At 38.5% G+C, this 22663-nt stretch overlaps 1 protein-coding gene across 3 annotated transcripts in view; it reads left to right on the forward strand.

Moving 5' to 3' along the window:
* The window catches only part of NAV3 (neuron navigator 3), a gene marked incomplete at both ends in the record, with an annotated part of 293999 nt that overhangs the window by 157038 nt on the left and 114298 nt on the right, over positions 1 to 22663 (forward strand). For all 3 annotated transcript variants that reach the window (XM_080934946.1, XM_080934947.1, XM_080934948.1), the window contains 3 exons: positions 11271 to 11379; positions 11960 to 12343; positions 19870 to 19989. In XM_080934946.1, coding sequence (XP_080791072.1) covers positions 11271 to 11379; positions 11960 to 12343; positions 19870 to 19989 — 613 coding nt within the window. The remainder of the gene's footprint in view (positions 1 to 11270; positions 11380 to 11959; positions 12344 to 19869; positions 19990 to 22663) is intronic.

Raw genomic sequence — 22663 nt, forward strand, 5'->3', positions numbered from 1 at the left:
TCTGCTTTCCCCGGCTCCATCTTGATTTTTCTCAATCTCTGTTCCTCTTCGGTTTTCCAACCTTTTTGTCGCCTACCTCTACACTGTCAAATCATGTATCAACTTAACATAAATCTATACTTGGTAAGTTTTGAGACCTCAATGATGATGTGGAGGTGTGGTGCTAGAAGATGTGGACCACTGTGGGCAGGCTTTTCCACTCCATAGATGAGTTCACTTGACTCTCTCTCTTCCTGACTTAAAGTTTGAGTGGCCAGTTTTCTCTAGGTCCTGCCACACCTATTGCAACTGATGGGATTCCTTCCTCAAAGTCAGAATCAAACTACACCTTTCTGTCCTTGAGTTATTGCTTTTTGGGTATTCTGTCTCAGCAATGAGCAATGTAATTAATAAAGTCCTGAGTCGGAAAACAAAATAATTGTGATTATATCATCATTATATTTACTTTTTTTAATATGGGGAAGGGACCTGCCTTTCTCTCCTTCTGAAAAAAATTGATATGTTACCCAGGGAGAGAAAAATCCCCTTTCTTTTAACTAAAAATTGTCAAATCCATCTCTGTTCCATTACCTGAATGTTATATGGCTTGTAAGGATTACAAGACTTTTAAGGAGCAACCTTAGTTCATACTGCAGTGAAGATTGGTAAGAAGAAATTGCTAAGAGGTGGGCTTAGCTATTTAAATTATCCTTGATGAAATATCTCACTGGTGGTAATTAAAATGTCCTTTTTCAAGTAAATGTTGTAAAAAATTTATGTAATTAAATTTGGGTGTTGGTTAAAGTTTAGAAATGGGAGACCTTACTTTGCGATTGAAGAATATTTGTAGCATTTTAATATTCTCCAAGATTGTGAGAACATCACTCAAGTTTCCATTTGCTGCTCAGTCTTTTGGAGAAAGACACCTGCCCTTCACCTGATCCGATGATGGTTATTCTAATAATTATTATTATGTATATAAAATCCATAGCAATGGGTACACTGACTTACAGCTCCCAGCACTTTCTCTAAGATTCAAGTTGATACTCTGCATTCCTTTCCAGAAGAACTAGACTACCATTCTGGTATTATAGTCCTGGGTGGGTATATCATGTACATTCATTGCTTAAGCTTTGTTTGTATTTTTACCTGCTTTGCCAGAAGAATTTATTCTTTAAGACCATTTCTTTTAGTGCCAAGGACTCCAGCCAAATGTAATTTGAGATTAAATGTTCGTCACATTGTAGAGTTTAGATTTTGCTTTATACTTAGGTTCCCATTTGGCTTTTCTCTTCTCTTTGCATAAGGCTCTCTGCTCCCATGTGTTTCTACTCTATGTGCAACATTTGTCCAATGCAATTTTTAACCTTTAACTGGAATATATTTAATTAGATATTTATAAACTTGGTATCATGCTTTCTAAGAAATAATATTGAAACAAGTAAATGTTTTAATGGAATTACTATAAAACCAAATGTATTGGTTTAACCAAAGGATAAGGTAGGGTTACTTACATTTTTACATTAAAAAATAAGTAATATCTGGCATTTAAAAGCTTTGAAAATGATCACTAGAATTTCTATCTCCTAGATGTTTACAGAATAGATCTAAGGAGATTTAGCTCTTGTGATTCAAATTACCTTAGGTATTCTACTCAAATAGCAAAATATGATAGCAGTGCTTAAGGAAGACCTGAGAGCATTCTTTTCTAGGACATTATATTGGATATATTTTATTTTGTAAATATTAGACAAAATTAGAATGAGTCACATTTCTGCAGTAGTTTTCATCCCCCCAGTCCCCATGGAAGCTTTTCCTTCACCTTGTATAACATGCATTTCTCTGTGTGAATCCAAATAAATAAAAATACCCCTGTGTTGTGAATAGGCTATAAAGCAGAGATCGATGCCTGTAGTGATGTAAGTAGGTCCCCTACAGTTGTCAGGACAAATTTACATCTTGTGCTTCCAGGGGCAAAACTACTGTAATTACAAGGTTGTTATAAAATCTTTAAATAAGGAGAAAAAAAATGGCAACCACCCCATCTGTGGTTTCTTTTGATGGGCTATCTTTCTGAAATGTGTATGCTATTTATCTATAGTTTTTTCTTTGTTTGGTTTCATTGCACTTAGCCCACATTTAGTTTTCACTCCATAAGGAGAGTGCCGTATTTCTGGCCCAGGAGAATTAGGATGACATATACAATTTGATTTGATAAATAAAATGAGAATAGGGAAAAAAAAAAAAAACCAACATGGGCCATTCCTGAACAGAATCATTGATATTTGTTGTATAGATTGCTCATCTTTACTATGTCAAAAAAATCAATATGTCCCAGGCTGTGGTCTTGGTATGGGTCTCAAAGAAAAATACACCAGAGCATGAGCTGTTAGCTGCTACAAGGTGGATATTAATGTCAAGGAAGTGCATTGTTGTTTTGAAAGGCACTCTGAACAACATTCCTTAACCTTGACAGTGCTGACATTAGAGAGCACGGTTCTTTTTTGCGGCCTTTGGAATCTGTCATTCTATGATATTTAACAGCACCATTGTCCCCATTCCGTAGATGTCACCTTCTCCTGATGAAACCACAAATGTCTCCTAGGGAACAAAAGCCATCCTTAATTCGAAACCACTATACTCAACCTGGTGACTCTCAAAATGGGGTCCCAGAGCCACCAGTGCCTGGGAAAATATTAGAAAAGCAATGTCACGACCTTCTAAGACCTACTAAATGAACAGTTGTGGGCTGGTGCCTCAAAAATGGGGCTTTAATAAGTCCTGTTAATGGTCCTTTAGAGAAATTGGAAAACAACTGGTTAAGCTGATTGGCATACAAACACCCATTTGAAAGGGAAGGGTGTAATTATTGCTTTCATGTATACATGCAGAGGCTCAGCTCTTTGACCTATAAAGTATTAGGGTTCCTTTCAGTGAGGCCTTGGGCTACATTACCATATGTCAAACAATGTATGTGCAACCTGGGTCATAGAAATACATCTTAAGTACTGTTTATTTTCTCATAGTCGAGAACACTTAGGTCTAACAAACTTGAAAGGAAGAACCAATTTTTTTTTTGTAACAAATTTGGTTTTGAAGCATAATGATTAATTTCAGATAATATATAAATATTATACATAATAATATATGATGTGTATATATTAATTTCATTTGAGCATATATTGTGTAAACACAACTTTATAAAGTGTGAAAATTAGTAATCAACATTCACAACTGATGGCTTGCTTGTTGACGATGACATCACATTAATAATTGTAACCTGGATTTAAGTATGGTCTCCACTGAATGGGGCCACGAAATGGCATTCTATATATTTTTTTAAATTTAATTTTATTTTTACCTGTTTTTATTAGTTAGTTTCTGTATTTACATTTCAAATGTTATTCTCTTTCCTAGTTTGCCCCTCCCATAACCCCTCCCCCTGCTTCTATAAAGATGTTCCCCCTCCCACCCACTCACTCCCATCTCAACACCACGGCATTCCCTGCACTGGGGAAACAAGCCTGCACAAGACCAAGGGCTTCTCCCATTGATGCCAGCAATGCCATCCTGCCAGCCATGGGTCCCATTATGTGTGCTCTTTGATTTCTGGTTGCCATCAGTGGAAAGCAATGAGAATTGCATTTTATTATGCTATTTTATATAGGTAGGAATAGGGCATTTCTCCCCACCGATAGGGGAAATTATAATTAAAAGTGGAAATCACAATTTTATTTATCCTCTCTGAAGACGATGAAGAATATATACAATTTGATACAGTTCACTGTCTTGATGCCTTATTTTACCATGCCCCCTTTTTAGTATGTGGGATTTGGGGGCAGAAAATCGTCAAAGGTTCTTTTTATCTTTTTCTTTAATAATCTTTCTAATCATTCATGATATACATGATTTCTGATATAACATGTATTTGCATTGTGAAAACAAATTGGCCTAAAATCTGGATTTCATCATAATAGCTTGGTGTATACATACATGTAGTATGAGACAGAAATAAGAAATGTATCATTTAATATTCCTATATTTATCAAAATATGAAATATTAAGGATTGATTATACTGTGATAAGCTTATGAGTTAGTTGACTTAAGAAACTGCTTGTTATATAAAAATTACAATCTACATTGAGATATACAAAATCATAATGTGCATTATGTATTTTATTTTGCACCTTTTTATTCTGCACTGGACTATAAACTTTCAGGCAAATGGATTGAGTAACAAACTTTGGCTGAGACTTTTTCCTTCTCTATTTTTGAAAAAAAAAAAATATAAGGAAGAAATCTTAATTTCATTATCGTGGTAGTGTTTTTTTTTTTTTATCTCCAGAATTTAAAGGGGTAAAACACCTTGAACTCATTTTTTAAAAGATAGGATGGGGTCTTTCCCTTTAAAACATTACCTGCAAGAAGGGAGAGGGAGTCAGGCTCCAGTTATGGGTCCTTTAAGCTCTTGAATTTGATTTGTGCTTTTACAGCAAGAATGCCAACAGTGGGGAAGGCAGATCTGCCTGCTTCAGCTGCCTGCAGCTATAGAGAATTAGTCTTTCGTTTTCAGAATCAGGGAGAGCGTGCTGTGTAAGCAAGTGTGTGAGAGCGCGTGTGTTCCTGTGTAGGAGGCTGGGTTGGCTGCGAGTCATTGAGATGTTCAGCGGATCCGTCGTATAGCATCTCATTCAGGCTTGGCTCTGAAACCTGTGGCATTCTCGCTTGGCCAGCTGCTGCTGTGCCTCTGTTTTAATTTAGCAGGATGTTTGCTGCCGTGGCAGCTCACGGCATCCACTGCAGCACCAAGGGAGAACCATAGATCTGACGATGCAGGTGGAATACTAAAATACGACAGAGGCTCAAGCAGGGCTGGGCTTACTTGCTTCATTTTTGGCTGTCCGTGGGCTCTGCTGCAGAAGCCGTGCTTGCTGCACTGTGTCAGCTCGTTAGAGTAAAGGTTTCGCAGAGCTCAATCAGGGAAGGGCTGGTGAGAAGCAAGGCTGTGGGGCGGGAACCAGAGAGAGAGAGAGAGAGAGAGACCCTGCTTAGCTTCCACCTTGCGTTTTGGAACACAGAAGCAATAGAGGGAAATGCGGACGCACCACCCTGCTGAGACCTACGATTGGATGAAGACAGAAAAACGTAGTTGGCTTCCTGGGTGACTTTTTCAGCTGGAGCAGAGTCTTTCGTGAACTCTTTTTTTTTTTTTTTTTTTGGCTTAAGACATACTGGTGCAAAATGTTTTGTAAGTACTGCTGAGCGGTGCAATGAAGTGGCGAGCTCAATTGTGGGAATGTGATTGTGTCTACCCTGTCTTGACAATGTCCTGTGAATGTCTGAGCCTGAGCTTTTGTTGAAGTGCACGTGCTAATTAAAACCAAAAAGGGACAGTTACAACTGTGGTGTAAAGAGACAATATGAAGTCCGACTGAAAAGAGGGAGGCGTCCAAACCATGCAGCAGGCAGCTGGGCTCTCTGTGTTTTGCGGCAAAGAAGTAAAGAAAAAGGGAGCTTGCCTTCAGAAGCAAAAGTCTTTGACCAACCTTTCCCTCTCTAGTGAGGGGGAGAGGAGACCTACTGTGCGCATTTCCAACTGGTTTGGAAATGCTGCAAAGGCTAGCCAGAGAGAATCCAACTATGCAGAAAGAAGGTGTCTCTCGAGGTTTCTGTCTAGGTCCGTGCAGTCACTGTGTCATGGCGGCGGCAGCTCAGGAGCCTGGAGCTTGCCTGCAGGAAGCAGCCAGTCCTGCACAGATGACTTAGAGGACTGGCCTGCAAGCAGAGGTTTGGATGGAGAGAGTGATGAAGACAGCAAGTCTGAAGATGAAAACGGGTCCTCCAAGCCAAGCAGTACAAGCCGAAGTTGGGCGGAAGAGGAGGGAGAAAGCTGCTTACGGGAAGGGACAGCTCACCTGGATGAGGATGTGATCCTCACCATGCTGGGTGACCTGGAACAGGCATTTTACAGTGACTTATTAGGTGAGTCTAGGTTGCCAAGGACAGGATTCATAGCAGTCAGTTCCCTTTCATTTTTATACTAAATATATATATATATAAATGCTTAAAATTCTAATTTCTTCTTCCTTGAAATTATTTTTCTTGTAAAACTGAACTGTGAATTCCAGTTTGAAATGTAACTGGGCAAAGTAAATGGGCCCAGTTTTGGGCATCACTTGGCTGGGTGTCTAGGATATCTTAAATGTAAGTATGTTTTCTACAGTCTTTTGTGGAGACTTAGTTAACTTCCCTCAAGGTGACCTTATCCTCCATGTGTAATGAAGATGGAATGTTCTCCTGGGTAAATTTCTGTATGGTTTCTTTTGCTGCCTTGGAGTTCCCTATATAGATTGCTGCTCCCCTGTGATATTTCAAGCTCCTTGCATGCAGAGGCCTGTGCTCTCTTGCCTTGATTTCCTGCCTTCCTTTCTTTCCTCCTTCCTGTATCTGGGAACAGATGCTCCTCTAGATGTATAACGATAACACATAGTTATGTTACAACTAAACTACGGAAATAACTGTTAACCATTTCATTTCTCACAATTCTTTTAAATGAGAACCTTCTGCTTTAACTTGTGACATCCTTTATAACTAGATGGATGGAAAGGCTTGTGTGGTGAGACTGTAAACCTCGCCACTTACCTAATGCAGGTACCTAAAGAAACCCCCACATTTAATATTTCTACATGCAATTTCCCACTTTCACATATTTATATCATATAGCTGCTTCAGAATCTCTAAATGCTAAGCCACAGAGCACATCGTATTTCATGCCAGTGTGGGCTTTCAAAAAGGACTTTGTCTGTACATTAAGTTCAAAAGCCCTACCCCTGTCCACTGATCTCTTTGTTTCCCTTACACAGATGGTGCTAAGTACAGATTAGTTTTCATTCTCTACATAAACGTCCAGTGACACTGTGCTTTATGAGGTTGTCTGGGATGTTTCAGGGAACAGCTTTGGAATGAAAAAGCTTAGCAAGACAGCCAAGGCAAATACGGCTCAATTTTGCATGTCAGTTTGGCTTGGAAAGAGTAATGAATCCACAGTTTTGAGAATAGCGCTTTCTGAATGTAAATCCACCAGGTACTCGGGTGCCAGAGATTTATCTTCAGAGCATTGTATGATTAGGGGTGATGAACTGTTTCTCATAAAGGAAGCTCTGCATGGTACATAGATGAGAGGAAGTCTTGATCCACATGCTTTTTTCTCCTTTCTCCTGTCTCTTCCTGATCCTCTGGAATAATAGAATCAAACAGTATCCATCTTTGGCTTATAAAATTGTAGAACTCGTCTTTTTCTAAGTACCCTCCATGCTAGTATTTTTGCCCATGGGAGCAGAGTATAGTCCCCAGGCAGGATTCAGTGGTTGCTGTGTTAAATCATTGTAAGATATAGTTGAGTATAAGTATGAAGCTCACTGTGCATTAATAACCTGGATTATTACTATAACAGAATAGCCTCCCAGTAGAAGAGTGTGTGTAATGTATTTGAACTGAGATCTTGCTTAACATATCCACGTGTTTATTCTCCATAAAGGTTTCTTCTTTGACCCACGAGTGCCAGCATTCGAAAACTGAAAGTAAGAAGTAAGGAGAAGGACACATTCAAGTAGTTCTGAAATATTTCCATATATTCATCTTTCCATATCAAGCATGGCAAGGGACTTTCCTAAATTGTGATGCCTTCTTTAACTTTGTAGAGTTTCTGCGGTGTTATTGACTAAGATCTGCTTATGACTGGAAATGGCCTACGTTAGCTTTGGCCAAAGTTTTATGAGTTCAATATTTTTCCTATTGAGTATCCTAATGAATTAGACTGGCTAGGTTCTGTGCTCTAAATACAAAGGACAGTGTTTGCAATCTTACCATTGGTCATCTTTTTCAATACCTATCACATTTCAAGATCATAAGGTGGGTTTACAATTTTTATCTGAAAATCAAAGCTGGAACCATCTGCAAAACAGGGGTTAGTATTCAAAATAAAAGCCTTCAGTGGTAAAGTGTGCAGAGGGAATTCTGTAATGGATCTGGTTATATACATCAGGTTTTGCACATGTATAATTTGATTTCTATTAAAAGATGGTAGTGTGACAATGTTAATTATAATATGTATAATTAAAGCATATATTGTAAAGGCAGAGCATCCAAATTAAATTCTCTATTGTGCACTAGCTGTGAAGCAGAGGCACTATTCTGGAAGCTGTTGGAAAACCCTTTGCAGCAGTGTTAAAAATGCAAGTGGATTAGAGAATACACCAGTTGACAAAAATGTGTAGAAGTGTCTACCATTGGATTGGCAAAACTAATAAGCCTCTTTTGGGAATAATGGTTGAGTTTGAGATTATGCAGATGGGAAGACATGAATCGTTTTGTTGTTTAAGTAAATTCTCATGTGCATCCTTCTTACAACTTTTCTTTATTTTCTAAGCAATTAGATATATGCATCCTTTGATTTGTCCTCCTCCCAACCCCCACAGAGCCTTACTACATCATCTGAATACCACTTTGAAAGACATTCCAGACTGTGCAATCATTCCTTAGGGGATTACAAATGCACTTAGTTTTTATCTTGCCTTTCGTGGGTCACTGAAATTATTTACTGAAATACATTTAGCTGTGGTTATTATCTTTCTTGGAATGAATCAGGCAGCAAAGATGGTATGCTCTGCAAGTGTGGGAGGGCAGAGATCTGTCTGTTTGCTTTGCCACAAGCAGCATAGTGTCATGTGTGAATGTCCTTAGGAGAAAATCAAAGGATGGAGTAAGTTTTTTAGGGAAACTGTGTAAGCAAGCCCAGGTTTCAACTAGAAAGACCCATAGATTAAACAGTCCTCTTGGGCTTCCAAAAGGAAATAGATACGAACAATCATTCAGTGAAACAACATGTTGATGGTGGTTGGTCTTAAAAGTCTTATTTAAATACATATAGGGACTCGTTCAAGTCTCAGTTCTAGTGTTGTGGTATGCTGAATGGTAAGACACAGCCTGGTTGCAGGTGAGCCGGGGACAGGCAGCATGCACTGATACAGCACATGAGTATATTCCAGGTCAGAGCTTGCATCTGCCCCCCACTCCCACCCGCGGGGTCTCCACTTCCCTGATCTTACTGTCTCTAGTGGCTCTTCATCTTTAAATGTCCTCACCATTCTCCCTCTTTTTCCCTCTCTCCCTCTGCCTCCTGTGATTTTTTTTTTTTTTTTTTTTTTTTTTTTTTTTTTTTTGCGGAGAAGGACCTGGGTAGGAGGGGTGGGGAAAGGGAAAAGGGGAAGAGGATCAGACACGGACAGACAGTCGAGGGAGCATCGGTCTTGGTATTTGAGCGGTGCTGTGGAATAGTATACGTTGCTTTCAATTGCTTTCAGAGTTGCTGGATCCTCTGAGTGGAATGTATCGGGGAACAGTTGTGGTTCACTCTCTAAAACTATTTTCATCATTATGGTAGGAGAGAGGTGCAGAGCTTCCAGTGTTGAAGACAGACATGAAGTTGGCATGCATGCCCCTTGTGAGACGTTGATCAGCTCTGTACAGGGTTCTTAGATGCACCCCCCCCCCAACATCTCTCAACTATAATTACATAGCCCGAATTGACATGTGACATTATTTCTGAACTCTGGTCTGAATACTAAGGAAGCATTTTAATGAAGAATACTAAGTACATTAGGAACATGAACTTGTACATAGAATGTTAATTAGAAGTATATGTATACACATTTTTGCTTATCTGCAGGATGACTTTTTATAATGCTATTTGAAACATTAATACATGCTTCCTGCTTCCGGTCTCTTTTCACTTTCTTTTGAATTTTATTCTAAACCCTTTTATCCTTTGCTTTCCTCCTGTTCTCTCCTTGTTTGCTCCTCTCAGTACATTTATTCTAGTTCTTACCTACTTTTCTCTCTCCTTCCCATCTCTGCTTAAAAAAAAAGTCACACAATTTATTCTGATCAAGGTTTTACTCTCCTACTTCTTCCCAGACAACCCTAGAATCTCCCCACCCATCCAACTCCATTTCTCGGTCATCAGAACGATAAAGGGCAAAACCACTTTGAAATCTCATCCTGCCCCATGTCAGAACGCTCAAGAGCCATATGAAGACCAGCGACAGCTCATGCTGACTGGAATGTGGGGAAACTCTTCCACTGCCAGTGGGAGAACAAAACTTGTGTAGCCACTAAGGAGGGCAGTGTGATATTTTTTTGGGAAGCTGGAAATAGATCTTCAATATCCAACTTTATCACTCTTGGGACATCTATCCACAGGAGTCTACATCCTTCTCTCTTAATCTCTCTTCTTCACTTCCCCTTCTTTTATTTTTATTTTTGCCTTCTTGTTATAATTTTCATTGGATATTCTCTGTATTTACATTTCAGATGTCATCCAGTCCCCCAATTCCATGCCCCCTCTCATTGCCTCCTTTTGGGTGCCCCCTTTCCTAACCATCCTCTTCTACCTCAGCACATTGGTGCTCCTCTGCACTGGGAAAAGCCCCTATTCTCCTCAGCCTGCTCTCCTCCATCTGCCAACCCCAACTTATTCTTCTGTCAGGACTCCCCAGCATCACATGGGCTGGGTTGGGAAGTATCGTATGACTATAGACACTGTTCAATGAAACTTCTGCACACAAAGACTGGTGTTCACGTCAAGTGCCTACTGATACCGCGCTCTCAGAACTACTTGTTTCATGACTATTAGGAAGATGTGCTTGGATTCAGGTACCTAGGTCTCTGGATAAAATGTGATGTCACCATGCAGATGTTTCATTTTCCTATGCAAAATATAAAGGTACTTTTAAGTAAAGCTATCCAGTTTTGAGACTCTCATTCCTTGAGTCTGATAAAAAATTCAGCAAGAAATTATGAGAAAAGTCCCCTCAGCACTTTTTACTGTCTAACATTTATTGCTGGATAAGGAAGGTCATCTCAGCTATTTTGAATGTGCTTGAAAATGGATCACTGCTGAAGTAAGCAGATCCAAATTATTTTAAATTTTTTAAATCAAGCCAGGCCAGCGGCAGCAAGTACTGTACACTGTATTTTTAAATGCCTGAAATATTATAATGATGCTGATGATAAGTAGACTCACAAGTACTATTGTGTTTGAACTGTTTCAGAATTTTTGTTTGTGATATTAAATGTGTTATTATTGTAGAAAGAACAAGTTTCCGATGACAGGAGTCACCTGCAGTTTCCTACTGTCTTTGCCTTGAGATACAGAGATATTGCTCATCTGTGTAAACAGTTGCTTTGAACAGAGACCATGCAGTGAACAATTTCCTATCTCCATTTCCAGGTGAAGACCCTGAGACTCGGAGAATGCGCACAGTCAAGAACATAGCAGACCTGAGGCAGAACTTGGAAGAGACCATGTCCAGTCTTCGAGGGACCCAGATAAGCCACAGGTACTCACAGTTCTGTCCATCACTGATCCTCTTAGAATGATTAGGAATAAACCTTTTCTATGTTCTTGTGCATGGCAACTAGTTATCAATAGTCCTGAAGCTGAGAGCTGGCTGGGGTTTTGTTTTCCATCTTGTCTTCTATAGAACTTCCTTGTTATGCTGACAGCTGAGCCACTATGACCATTTCTAGTGAAGTAGTTTATGTCTTCCAGACCACTAAAGGACCTGGTAGGGATAAACGCAAGCATATCCTCTGCTAACTTCCTGCATTGGTCTGAGGAAGGGAATGTGGGTGAAATTCAGTGTTTCGCTTTCTCGAGAGTCAAACGATACTCTGGTAATCTATAACATACTGGCGGCCTTTCCTTTGACAGCAACCACTTGCAGAAACTGTGACTTCCCTTCATGTTGACAGCTGCAGAGATGTTTGAGAGAATTAAATGAATCTGTGTATATTCACAGTCACGAAACTGATGAGCTTCTAGCCGCACACACAACTCTAGTCTTTCCTGTGGTATCACATCGTGGTCTATGGCCTTAGGGAACCAGAGTACGTTTATGTCTCCATTTTGTTTGACAGCACCCTGGAGACAACCTTTGATACGACGGTGACAACGGAAGTGAATGGAAGGGCCATCCCCAACCTGACAAGCCGACCTACCCCCATGACCTGGAGACTTGGTCAGGCGTGCCCTCGTCTACAAGCCGGAGATGCCCCCTCCATGGGCGCTGGATATTCTCGAAGCGGCACCAGCCGATTCATCCACACGGACCCCTCCAGGTTTATGTATACAACGCCTCTCCGCAGAGCTGCTGTCTCGCGTCTGGGAAACATGTCCCAAATAGATATGAGCGAGAAAGCAAGCAGTGACCTGGACGTGTCCTCTGAAGTAGATGTTGGTGGATACATGAGCGACGGTGATATCCTAGGAAAGAGTCTGAGAGCGGATGATATCAACAGCGGGTAAGTAGCCCCCGAGCAGAGCTGCCTTGTTGGGGTAAGAGGGGCATGTGTGTCTGTGCTACATTCCAAGGTATTCACTTAAGAACCATCGTAAAACACAGGTATTTACAATTTATAACTGTAGCAAAATTATAGTTATGAAGTCGCAATGAAAATAATTTTATGCTTGGGGGGGTCACCATAACATGGGTACTATATTAAAGAGTTACAGCATTAGGAAGGTTGAAGATGATTGGTCAAAAGAATTATATGTGGCTTGTATTTTTCACAGTAGTCTTACGTGTCCCTAAGTAACATGTTTTATAGTTACTAAAGGTGTGGGAAGAAGACAGGAGGAGTTTTTCAGAGTTTCTGTTTCTGGTCTGGCTGCCTCTCACAGCTTTAAGGAACAAATTGTTAGTGGTGTGGTTTAATCATGAGCATACAACTTAGTTTCTAATACATTTTATTCATTTATGTTTTGTGTGTTTGCGTGTGGTCATATGTAAACAATGGTGAACATTCGGTGTTTAGAAGACAACTCGGCAGTCATGTGATATGTCCTTTCACCATGGAGTACCAGGGACATAATCGGAGCATTGTCTTTGGCAATTTATCTTCGAGCTGTCGCTTCAGCCCCAGAGTTGAATGTTTAGATTGATTGATTGATTGTCTGTTGGTGGTTTTAGACTTTAAAATATATAGTCTTTTTATTTTGCTATTATATTTCTGAAATTCTTATGGTGTTTAGAACTAACCCTGGGTTGGTGAGATGGCTCAGCTGATAAACCACTTTCCACCAGGCCTTGATGATCTGAGTTCAATGCCTGGTGTCTTGGTTAAGGAAAGAATAGACTCCAATAAGTTAACCTCTGATCACCACACACATGCTATAAAATATGCACACACACACACAAGCATGCACAGAGACAGAATGAATAAATGTAATAGAAGAAACATGACTTTTGTGATTACCATTGTAATTTTTACCTCTTCCTAATATCTGTCAACCTTCCATTAAAGGGGTCTCTTTCTCGCTTCCATATTCATGTCTGCCTCTATCCGGTTTTTGGTTGTTTTTATATATAACCCCAGAATACCCAGCATTAGCCTTGACCTCATGACAATGTCCTTACTTTTGCTTCTTGACTTCTAGGATTAAAGACATGCACCAAAGCACAAACAGTTTCCCCTCACTTCACATTTGAAAAGGAAGCAGAGGGTTTCCTAACTCAGAGTCCATATAGGAACCCTTAAAACCTTGCCTCTGTTGACTCACTCCTGTGAGTTATACCTCACCTGGTTCTACAGTTCCCCAAAATAGCAGCAACCACAGAGACAAAACATTTAAAACATCAGCCTTTGGAGACAGCATTGAATCTAAGCATACAGCACTACTGTAAAATGCTTACCCTGGTATTTGGCAGAATAATTGAAGAACAGTATATATCCAAAACCCAAAGGAGATCTGTGGTACCTTGCATGGGTAATTTCAAATGGTCTGTGTAGCCTCAAGTTCAGCGCAAGGAGAAAATGTTAAACTCGGATATGATACAGAGAAGGCTGAATAAAAAAGGTTGCCAAAATATTATTTTTATAATCAGAGGGACATTGAATTGTATGGCATATGATAACATTTCCCTTCACTGAAAACATAGATGGAGAACATATAAAGATGAGGTGTAAGACATAGAGCTATTGTGGCCTGTCTTGAAGTCATGATGCAAAGTCAAAGAAGTTGAGCTGTATACTATATTCACAGGAAACCACTACATGGAGGTGATGAATATAAGATGTGAAAATGTTGGTCATTTTGTAAAGACCACCTTAGGGAAATCAGGTAAGTGAAGTGAGGACCCAGGCGTTAGATTTCAGAAACTATTCTAAGAGCTCAGGTCATGTGTCCAGAAGTATGGTAGTGTCACCGGAAGTGATAAGGACTAGAAAGAGTTTAAAAGCACTGATGAAAATAGAACCCAATGATGAACTATTCTTAAGGGATCATAAAAGGTGCAGAACCAAAAGAAACCTACTTATCTAAGTTATAAGCAGAGGAGTATACACCATTGGAGAAAATTGAGTGGAGAGAGTACAGAGTTTGAAACACAGGTTAGGTATGCACCAGAATACAAGTTTGTAGAAAATGGAAAATGGTCTTGGGGTAAAAGTAGCATGCTTAGATTTCATCTCAATAGAAAATATTAGAGGTTGTGGGCTTGAACACCAGAGGGAAAAGAATTCAGAGGGAAGAAATGTAGTTTGCTACATTGTATTGGTGTGTGTGCATATCTATATTTATATGAGTACATTAGAACTTACATGTGTGTGTCTGTTACAAAGTATCTGTTGCGTTTGGCTTATGTGATGAAGAGCATTCTGGGCACTGAGACTATACAGTCAAGAACAACAGGGACACAATACTTGACCACATGGAGCTCATATGCTAGTATTTGTGCATCTATATAACCACTCAATTTTTTTCAATGAGTTAATATTACACAAACACACACACATATGTGTGTGTTTATATATATTTCTGCATATGATAGATATTATAAGCAACCATCCCATAGGACCAGAATTCTCATTATATTAATTAACATTTATTTGTGCTTAGAGAAATCTAAAATCCTCATGCAAAACTGTCCTAATGTTTTCTTCCATTACATTTATCTGTTTATTTTGTGTGTGAGCATGTGGGCATGTCTGTGGGTAAACACATGACATGGTGCACATGTAGAGGTCAGAGAACAACTTACAGGAGTCAGCTTCTGTGCCACCACCAAATTCTGGGAATCCAGCTCAGGCTCGTTCTCAGACTTAGCAGCAGACACCTTTATCCACTGATTGTTCTTCCTGACTCTTTCCTTCATGACTTTGATCTTCACATGGGGAATAAACCATATCATTTAGAGAATTAGAAGCTTGATAATTCTGCTCTTTCTTAATCAGATATCCAGTATCACCCTGACCATTACCACTCAACCAGGCAAATAGCAAAACATATGGAAAATATATGAGAGAATATTTAGCCAGGCCTAAATGGGTTGCAGGAGACTTCTGCTTCCCCTCCTGTCCAGAGTGCCTTTATGGCCACAATTGCTTGAAAGAGGCAAGAAAGCATGGCTTGTCTGTTCCTTGGAGAAGAAGGAAACTAACTAGAATGCAGCTTGTTGTCCTTCTACTGAGTCACTTACTCAGGGAAAGGCAATGTTTTTAGATCCTGTGTCTTACTTGACTTGCTTCACTTTTTGTTTGCAGCCCTATTCAGACTTGTGGTCTCTCGTTTATCTCTGCTAGTCTTTCTTAGGGAGTCTATTATATGTGGATCTGTAACCTCCATGTTTCATGTATAAAAGTTGTGTCAAATGTTCACTGGAAGATAGCATTTTGTATTTTCCTCTCATAGCTGGGAAGAGATTGAAACCGCTTTCCCACAGTGGGGTAGAGGGGACAAACTTTTAAAGCATAGCACTTTTGTTCTCTGGGCCCTACATGGGATGTCTCTGGTCCTAGCTAAAGTTTGATCAGAGGACATAGCACGGAGAACCACTTGTCAGAGTATGCAGTATCCCACTATTGATATCTCAATGTAGAATTTAAATGTGGGACAGAGGAGAAGGTCAGAGATACCCAAGAGAGTTGTAGTTTGATATTACTTCCTTTATGTGATATTAAGATGATTGCTGTGTTTCATTCAAGAAGGAATCACAAATTCACTTGCCCTTCCCATTTTTTCAAGGATGTTCTGCTGAGTAAAGGCACAAGAAGCTTCATAGGCACAATGAAGAGAAAATGTTCAATTTAGCTTTTATTTTTAATACCACAAGGAATGCCATGAGGTCATACAAATGAGATTACGTTGCATTTTCATGTACTCTGAGTAGAAATGATAGACTTACTTAGTTGGCATTCTAAGAATTCAAAATTTCTTGAAGCCTGCAGAGGCTTGTCTCAGATGTGTCCTCTTGAAATTATTTCAGACCATTGAGAATCTAAAACTGTCAGTAATTAGGAGTTAGTCAGAGGAAGGGAATCATTCATAATGAGTTGAAAGGGTACATCTATGAAGCCAAAAAAGGAGAAATTGAGAAAAAAAAGTTACATATTTCAATTGAGTGGAAATTAAGTTTATTTTTGGACACACAGTCATAAATAGTCATGTGCATGTGACTCGATGTTAAAATTGTAATGAAGTCATTTGACCAAAAATGAAAAATTTATGAATTTTGAGGGACAAAAATTGAACACATAGGCACAAGGGAAATTTTCTTGAACAGAACACCAGTTGCTTATGCTCTAAGATCAAGAATTAACAAATGGGATCTCTCAAAGCTGCAAAGCTTCTGTAAGGCCAAGGACACTGTCATTAGTACAAACCAGAAACCAACAGAATGGGAAAAGATTTTTGTGAATCCTACATCGGATAGAGGGCTAATATCCAATATATACAAAGAACTCAATAAGCTAGACTCCAGAGAATCAAATGATCCTATTAAAAATGGGGGACAGAGCAAAACAAAGAATTCTTAACTGAGAAATATTGAATGGCTGAGAAGCACCTAAAGAAATGTTCAACATCCCTTGTCATCAGAGAAATGCAAATCAAAACAACCTTGAGATTCCACCCCACACCAGTCAGAATGGCTAAGATCAAAAATTCAGGTAACAGCAGATGTTGGTGAGGATGCGGAGAAAGAGGAACACTCCTCCATTGTTGGTGGAATGGCAAACTGGTACAACCACTCTGGAAATCAGTCTGGCATTTTCTGAGAAAATTTGACATAGTAGTACCTGAGGACCCAGATATACCACTCCTGGGAATATACCCAGAAGACCCTCTAACATACAACAAGGACATATGCTCCACTATATTCATAGCAGCCTTATTTATACTAGCCAGAATTCAGTAAAATCCCAGATATCCTTCAAAAGAGGAATAGATACAGAAAATATGGTACATTTACACAATGGGTTCATGAAAGTGTTAGGCAAATGGATAGATCTAGAAAATATCATCCTGTGTAAGGTAACCTAATTATAAAATAGCACCCATGGCATGCACTCACTGATAAGTGAATATTATTAGCCCAAAATCTCAGAATACCCATGATAAAAGTGACAGACCACATGGAGCTCTAAAAGATGACCAAAGTGTGGATGCTTCAGTTCTTCTTAGAGAAGGGAACAAAAACATTCTCAGAAGGAAATGGAAACCAAGTGTTGAGCAGAGACTAAAGGAAAGGCCATCTAGAGACTGCCTCACTTGGGTTTCTAGCCCATATATAGCCACAAAACCCAGACAATATTGCTTATGCCAATAAGTGCATGCTGATAGGAACCTGGTATAGCGGTCTCCTGAGAGGCTCTGCCAGAGCATGACAAATACAAAGATAGATGATTGCAGCCAACCATGGAACTGAACAGGGTCCTTAATGGAGAAATTAGAGAAATAACTGAAGGAATTGAAGGAGTTTGCAACCCCCATATAAACAACAATACTAACCAACCAGAGCTCCCAGGGTTTAAACCATTATCCAAAGATTACACATGGATGAACCCATAACCCCAGCTGCACATGTAGCAGAGGATAGCCTTGTTTGGCATCAGTGGGAGGAGAAGCCCTTGGTTTTGCCAAGGCTCAATGCCCCAGCGTAGGAGAATGTCAGGGCAGAGAGGTGGGAGGGAGTGGGTGGGTGGACACCCTCATAAATGCAGGGGGAAGCGGAATGGGATAAGGAATATTGAGAGGAATCCAGGAAAGAGGATAACATCTGAAATGTAAAGAAAATATATCCAATAAAATTAGTAAAAAATGATAATATAAAATGAAATAAACTCTGGTCCTGCTATACTTCTCCTTCAAATCTCCTGAAATCTTAAGATGGTTGACATTGGTACAGCCCCTGAAAGGTACTAGAACCTGAGTGAATCATTCTTGTGAATCCACATGTCCCGAACATGGACTCACCAATTTCATCTTTAAAATACTAGCCATTTGTGTCACTATAAAAACTTCCATAGAATAAATAGCTGCCAAGTAGTCATTAGGCACACAGTGCTTTTTCATGATCAGGAGTGTGCTTCACACACACACACACACACACACACATCACATCACATGCAAATCTGAATATACTTGTACATCTACATCATCTACATCTTACACATTGTATACATCATCTACATCAAATATATTATATAAATCATATACATTATATACATCAAATATATTATACATATTATATAAATCATATACATCATATATATCATACATATTATATACCTCATACACATGATATATATCACACCTATCATATACATCACCCACATCATACACGTCATGTTCATATATAAACACATACATAGAATATACATATATATATGGGCACATACATCATAGACATATGTGTGTGCCGTTATTACTATTGCTAACCAGAGGTAAGCTTATCATTGCTATCATTTCAGTCTTGCAGCTGACACTGTTGAATCATAGACAGTTGAAATACTCCCAGAGCCCACACAGCTTGTCCATAGCAGCACTGTGGATAGAGAATCAAGTTTAACTGTGTAGAAAAAAAGGAGAAAATTTTAGAAACCAACTCCAAGACTTTTCATGCATTTCAAAGCTAGAGGTAGTCGATCATACCTGTGATCTAGCACTCAGGTAGCTGAGGCAGGAGTATTGTCCTGAGGTAGAGATTATGCTAGATTACATTGTGAGTTCTAGTTTAGGAGATGCAGAATGAGACCCTACCAATCAATCAACCAATCAATCATTAATCAAACAAACAAGCAAACTCTATGTGTTTAACCTACGTAATAATGTCACAGTGTCGTTTTTGAAAATTTATTATTTTAATTAGTGTGCAATGTACCTAATTTTTATGACACTTTTGTGCATATTTAGTTTTCACTGATTTCCTCCCACTGCCTCCTAAACCTCTTCTCTGGCTCTGCCTAGGCCACTGCAACTGTAACCCTTCAACACACTCATGCTCCAATTCCATGTCTCATGAATTCTGTTCTCTACTTACCATTTTCTTGGTCACTTCTTACGGTTATATCCTGTTCTGCCCGAGTCCGATTACCTATTCCTGAAGACTTTCTCAACTTTTTACTCTAGCAGTTTTAACATTTATGGTTTTACAAGGATGTATTTGATGTGTGTCTGTGGTGTTTGTGTATCTCTGTGTGTGTGTATGTATGTGCATGCATATTCATATACATATGAACAAGAGTGCATATCTACCATCGTAGGCATCTGTGTGTCTGTATATCTCTGTGTGTGTCTGTGTAGGGGCATGCATGCCAGATAACTTTTATAAAAAGCCACTGACATATTATAGTAAAGAATATTAATTTTTTTAATCAAATTGAAAATAAAATAAAGTTTACTTATATTTATTGTATATTTATAAAATGGTTTAATGAAGTTGGTTATTAAGTAGTTATTGAAAATTCCCAATACAGTAGTTTTCTTAAGTCATGTGGATAAGGTCATCTAACTTTCTGTTGATTAATGTTGTGTTGGCAATTCTTTTCAGGTACATGACAGATGGTGGACTCAGCCTATACACTAGAAGTCTTAACCGAGTGCCAGACGCAGCCACTTCCAGGGATGTCACACAGAGAGGAGTTCACGACGTGACAGTGGATGCAGACAGGTAATCCCATCAGCACGGAAGGTGCTGATGAGCACAGAGCTGTTTCATAACTGAGGTCACAACAGATCTCTAGTGTCATCTACAACTTCTATTTTGCAATATTTTGGGGGGGGGAAGGCAGTTTCATTTGATAGACCATATTAGCTCTGTAATACTGAAAAAATAAAACCCTCTATCAATGATAAAACACTTAAAATTCCAGTATCTATAAGACAAAGTATAACAGCATATTCTTCTTTTCGAATTTAAAAGAAACAGACGTTGTTAATATTTTTCTGTCAATTTAGATATGTTTGGATTTAACTGGAGGCAAGTTATACAACTATGAAAATGTATTTCAAACCATCAATTACAATAAGGACAGTAAGCTTGATGTTTCTTTCTCATGAGAGTACTTTGAAGACATGCAGCTCTCGCTTTAGGCTAACATCTTGTTCTCCATTATTTCCTGGTCTTTTAAGAATGTGTGTGTGTGTGTGTGTGTGTGTGTGTGTGTGTGTGTGTGCACGTGTGTGTGGCACACAGTGTACATATCAGGCACGGTCTTTTTTTTTTTTTACTGGAACTGTTCTTTTGATTTTTATCAGTATCATCATTATTTGAGAGCAGTATCTAAGACAACTAATATAAAATATATTTCTTAGACTGACTTAGCCTTTCACTCCAATTTTTTAGTTTTATTGAACAAGAGGACATTGCTCATTTCTATAACTAAGCATCAGTACATAGAATACTTCTTTAATTGAGTATTTATGATAAATATTTTAAAATTAATATATCTACATTCTGAAATAAGAATTATACAATTTAGTATATTTTTACAGCTATACCCAAAGAGAATGTAGTGAAGTCTAATACTAGTTTTTAGCAACATTTCTGATTCATACTCCATCAATACTTTAAATTATGTTAAATAGAAGAGCCATCTAAACTCTTTCATCCTCATATACCTATTAACTCCGTTTGTAGAGTCTCTCTGTGTGTATGTGTATGTACACAGGCCTGTGTGTGCATATGAAGTATGTAACTATGTGGTAATTCTTTTTCTCCTTTCCAGTCTGAATTTTGTTTACAATATACTTGCTTCCTGACTTTTGCCCTAACTTTATTCCCGAGCCCTGGTCTTTTCCTCATCCTTTGAACAGTCTAAACTGGTTTCTTACTCTGACATTCATCTCATTGCTTTTGTCCCTAGCATGCTCTTTGCTACATCATTTGCCTTTTTTGCCTGCAGTCTCTGCTCAAGATCATGTTCTTTGAGAAGTATTATTATAGTAAATCAAGGTATACTTCCTCCTGAACACTTTTATCATTCCCAGACTTAAAAGGTATAGAAGAAACCTACTATAACCATTCATAGGTAAATCTGTATTGTGGTCTGTGTTTTATTTCTCCCTTATTAATACCTAGATATTTAATACCATAGTTTTATGACATATTTAAATAATTTTTAAAAAATTTGTCTTCCAAATTACCACATACTGTCATTTCTGTCAGCAATGTATGATAGCTCCAGTTCTCCCTTATAAGTACTTTTTAGTAGATATGTGGCTTCTTTGTTAAAATACTTCATATATTAATCTTTTAGGCATATTTAAATATATTTTGTGTGCAAGTTCTTTGCAAGAGTCAAGATATAGTTTATTGAGGTTTTTATTTTTTTAAAAGATACAACGTATAAAATCTTAAATGTGGTTGTTTTCATATTTTTAAGCATTCTTTACCTAACCTATGGCTTGATGGTTAATGCTTAAAACAATTAGTTTGTAGTAAATTCAAGTGTGGACATGCTTTCTGATGCCTTACTCAGTGGCTTGTGTAGGAGAGCAGAGAAAACATATGGTTAAATTTACACAGGATTGACAAGTGGCTGATTGAGTCTAGTAAGAGAATCTCTTGTCTTGAGTTGGTTTGGTTGTCTTGCTGGGTGGTTGGTTTTAGAGACAGGGTCTTGGAACATCATTTAGGCTAACCCAGTACTATCTCATCTGTCTTGTATTATTGAGATTACAGGCATGTGCCATCATTTATGAGTCAGATATGGTTACATAATATTTATATGAAGTATTATATTTATATCTAATATTTATATAAGGTATTATTCATATATAATATTAATATGTTAAGTGATGAAGGTAAGGATAAACTGAGCAGAGTTTAGGGTAAAGTACAAAATGATGGTGAGCCATGAGACAAAGGGTTCTAGAAGCTCATGGGTATGTCTGAGGATAGGTTGGAAATGAGACAGGCTGTTCAGCAGCCTCTTCTTACGGTGAGACAAGACCACCATAAACATATAGTCACACTAAGTCTCTAAGTCTTCCATGGATAGTAATGTGCAGAGCATTTCCATTACAAAGAGAATCATGGGGTGTTATAATAAAACGGTGTAGGAAACCATGCATGAGTATCGGAAGCCTTTGCTGTTCCTATACCTGCTCCGAACAGAAAAATATAATAAGGTCAACATATTTTTCCTAGGATGGCAAGCAAATATTTTATAGGTCAGACTCATTATGCTTGCCTTCAGTCTGTGTACACTGTAAAGACTCATTCTATTCTGTGTTGGTTTGCTCTAGCTTAATGTCAGGATTCCTATATGCTCATACCTTAAGTATTTCCTTTATCATTGTATTAGCTTTCTATAGCAATTAAAATTAAGTAAATATTAATA

This window comes from Micromys minutus, assembly GCF_963924665.1.
Source record: "Micromys minutus genome assembly, chromosome: 22".
Taxonomy (NCBI): Eukaryota; Metazoa; Chordata; class Mammalia; order Rodentia; family Muridae; genus Micromys; species Micromys minutus.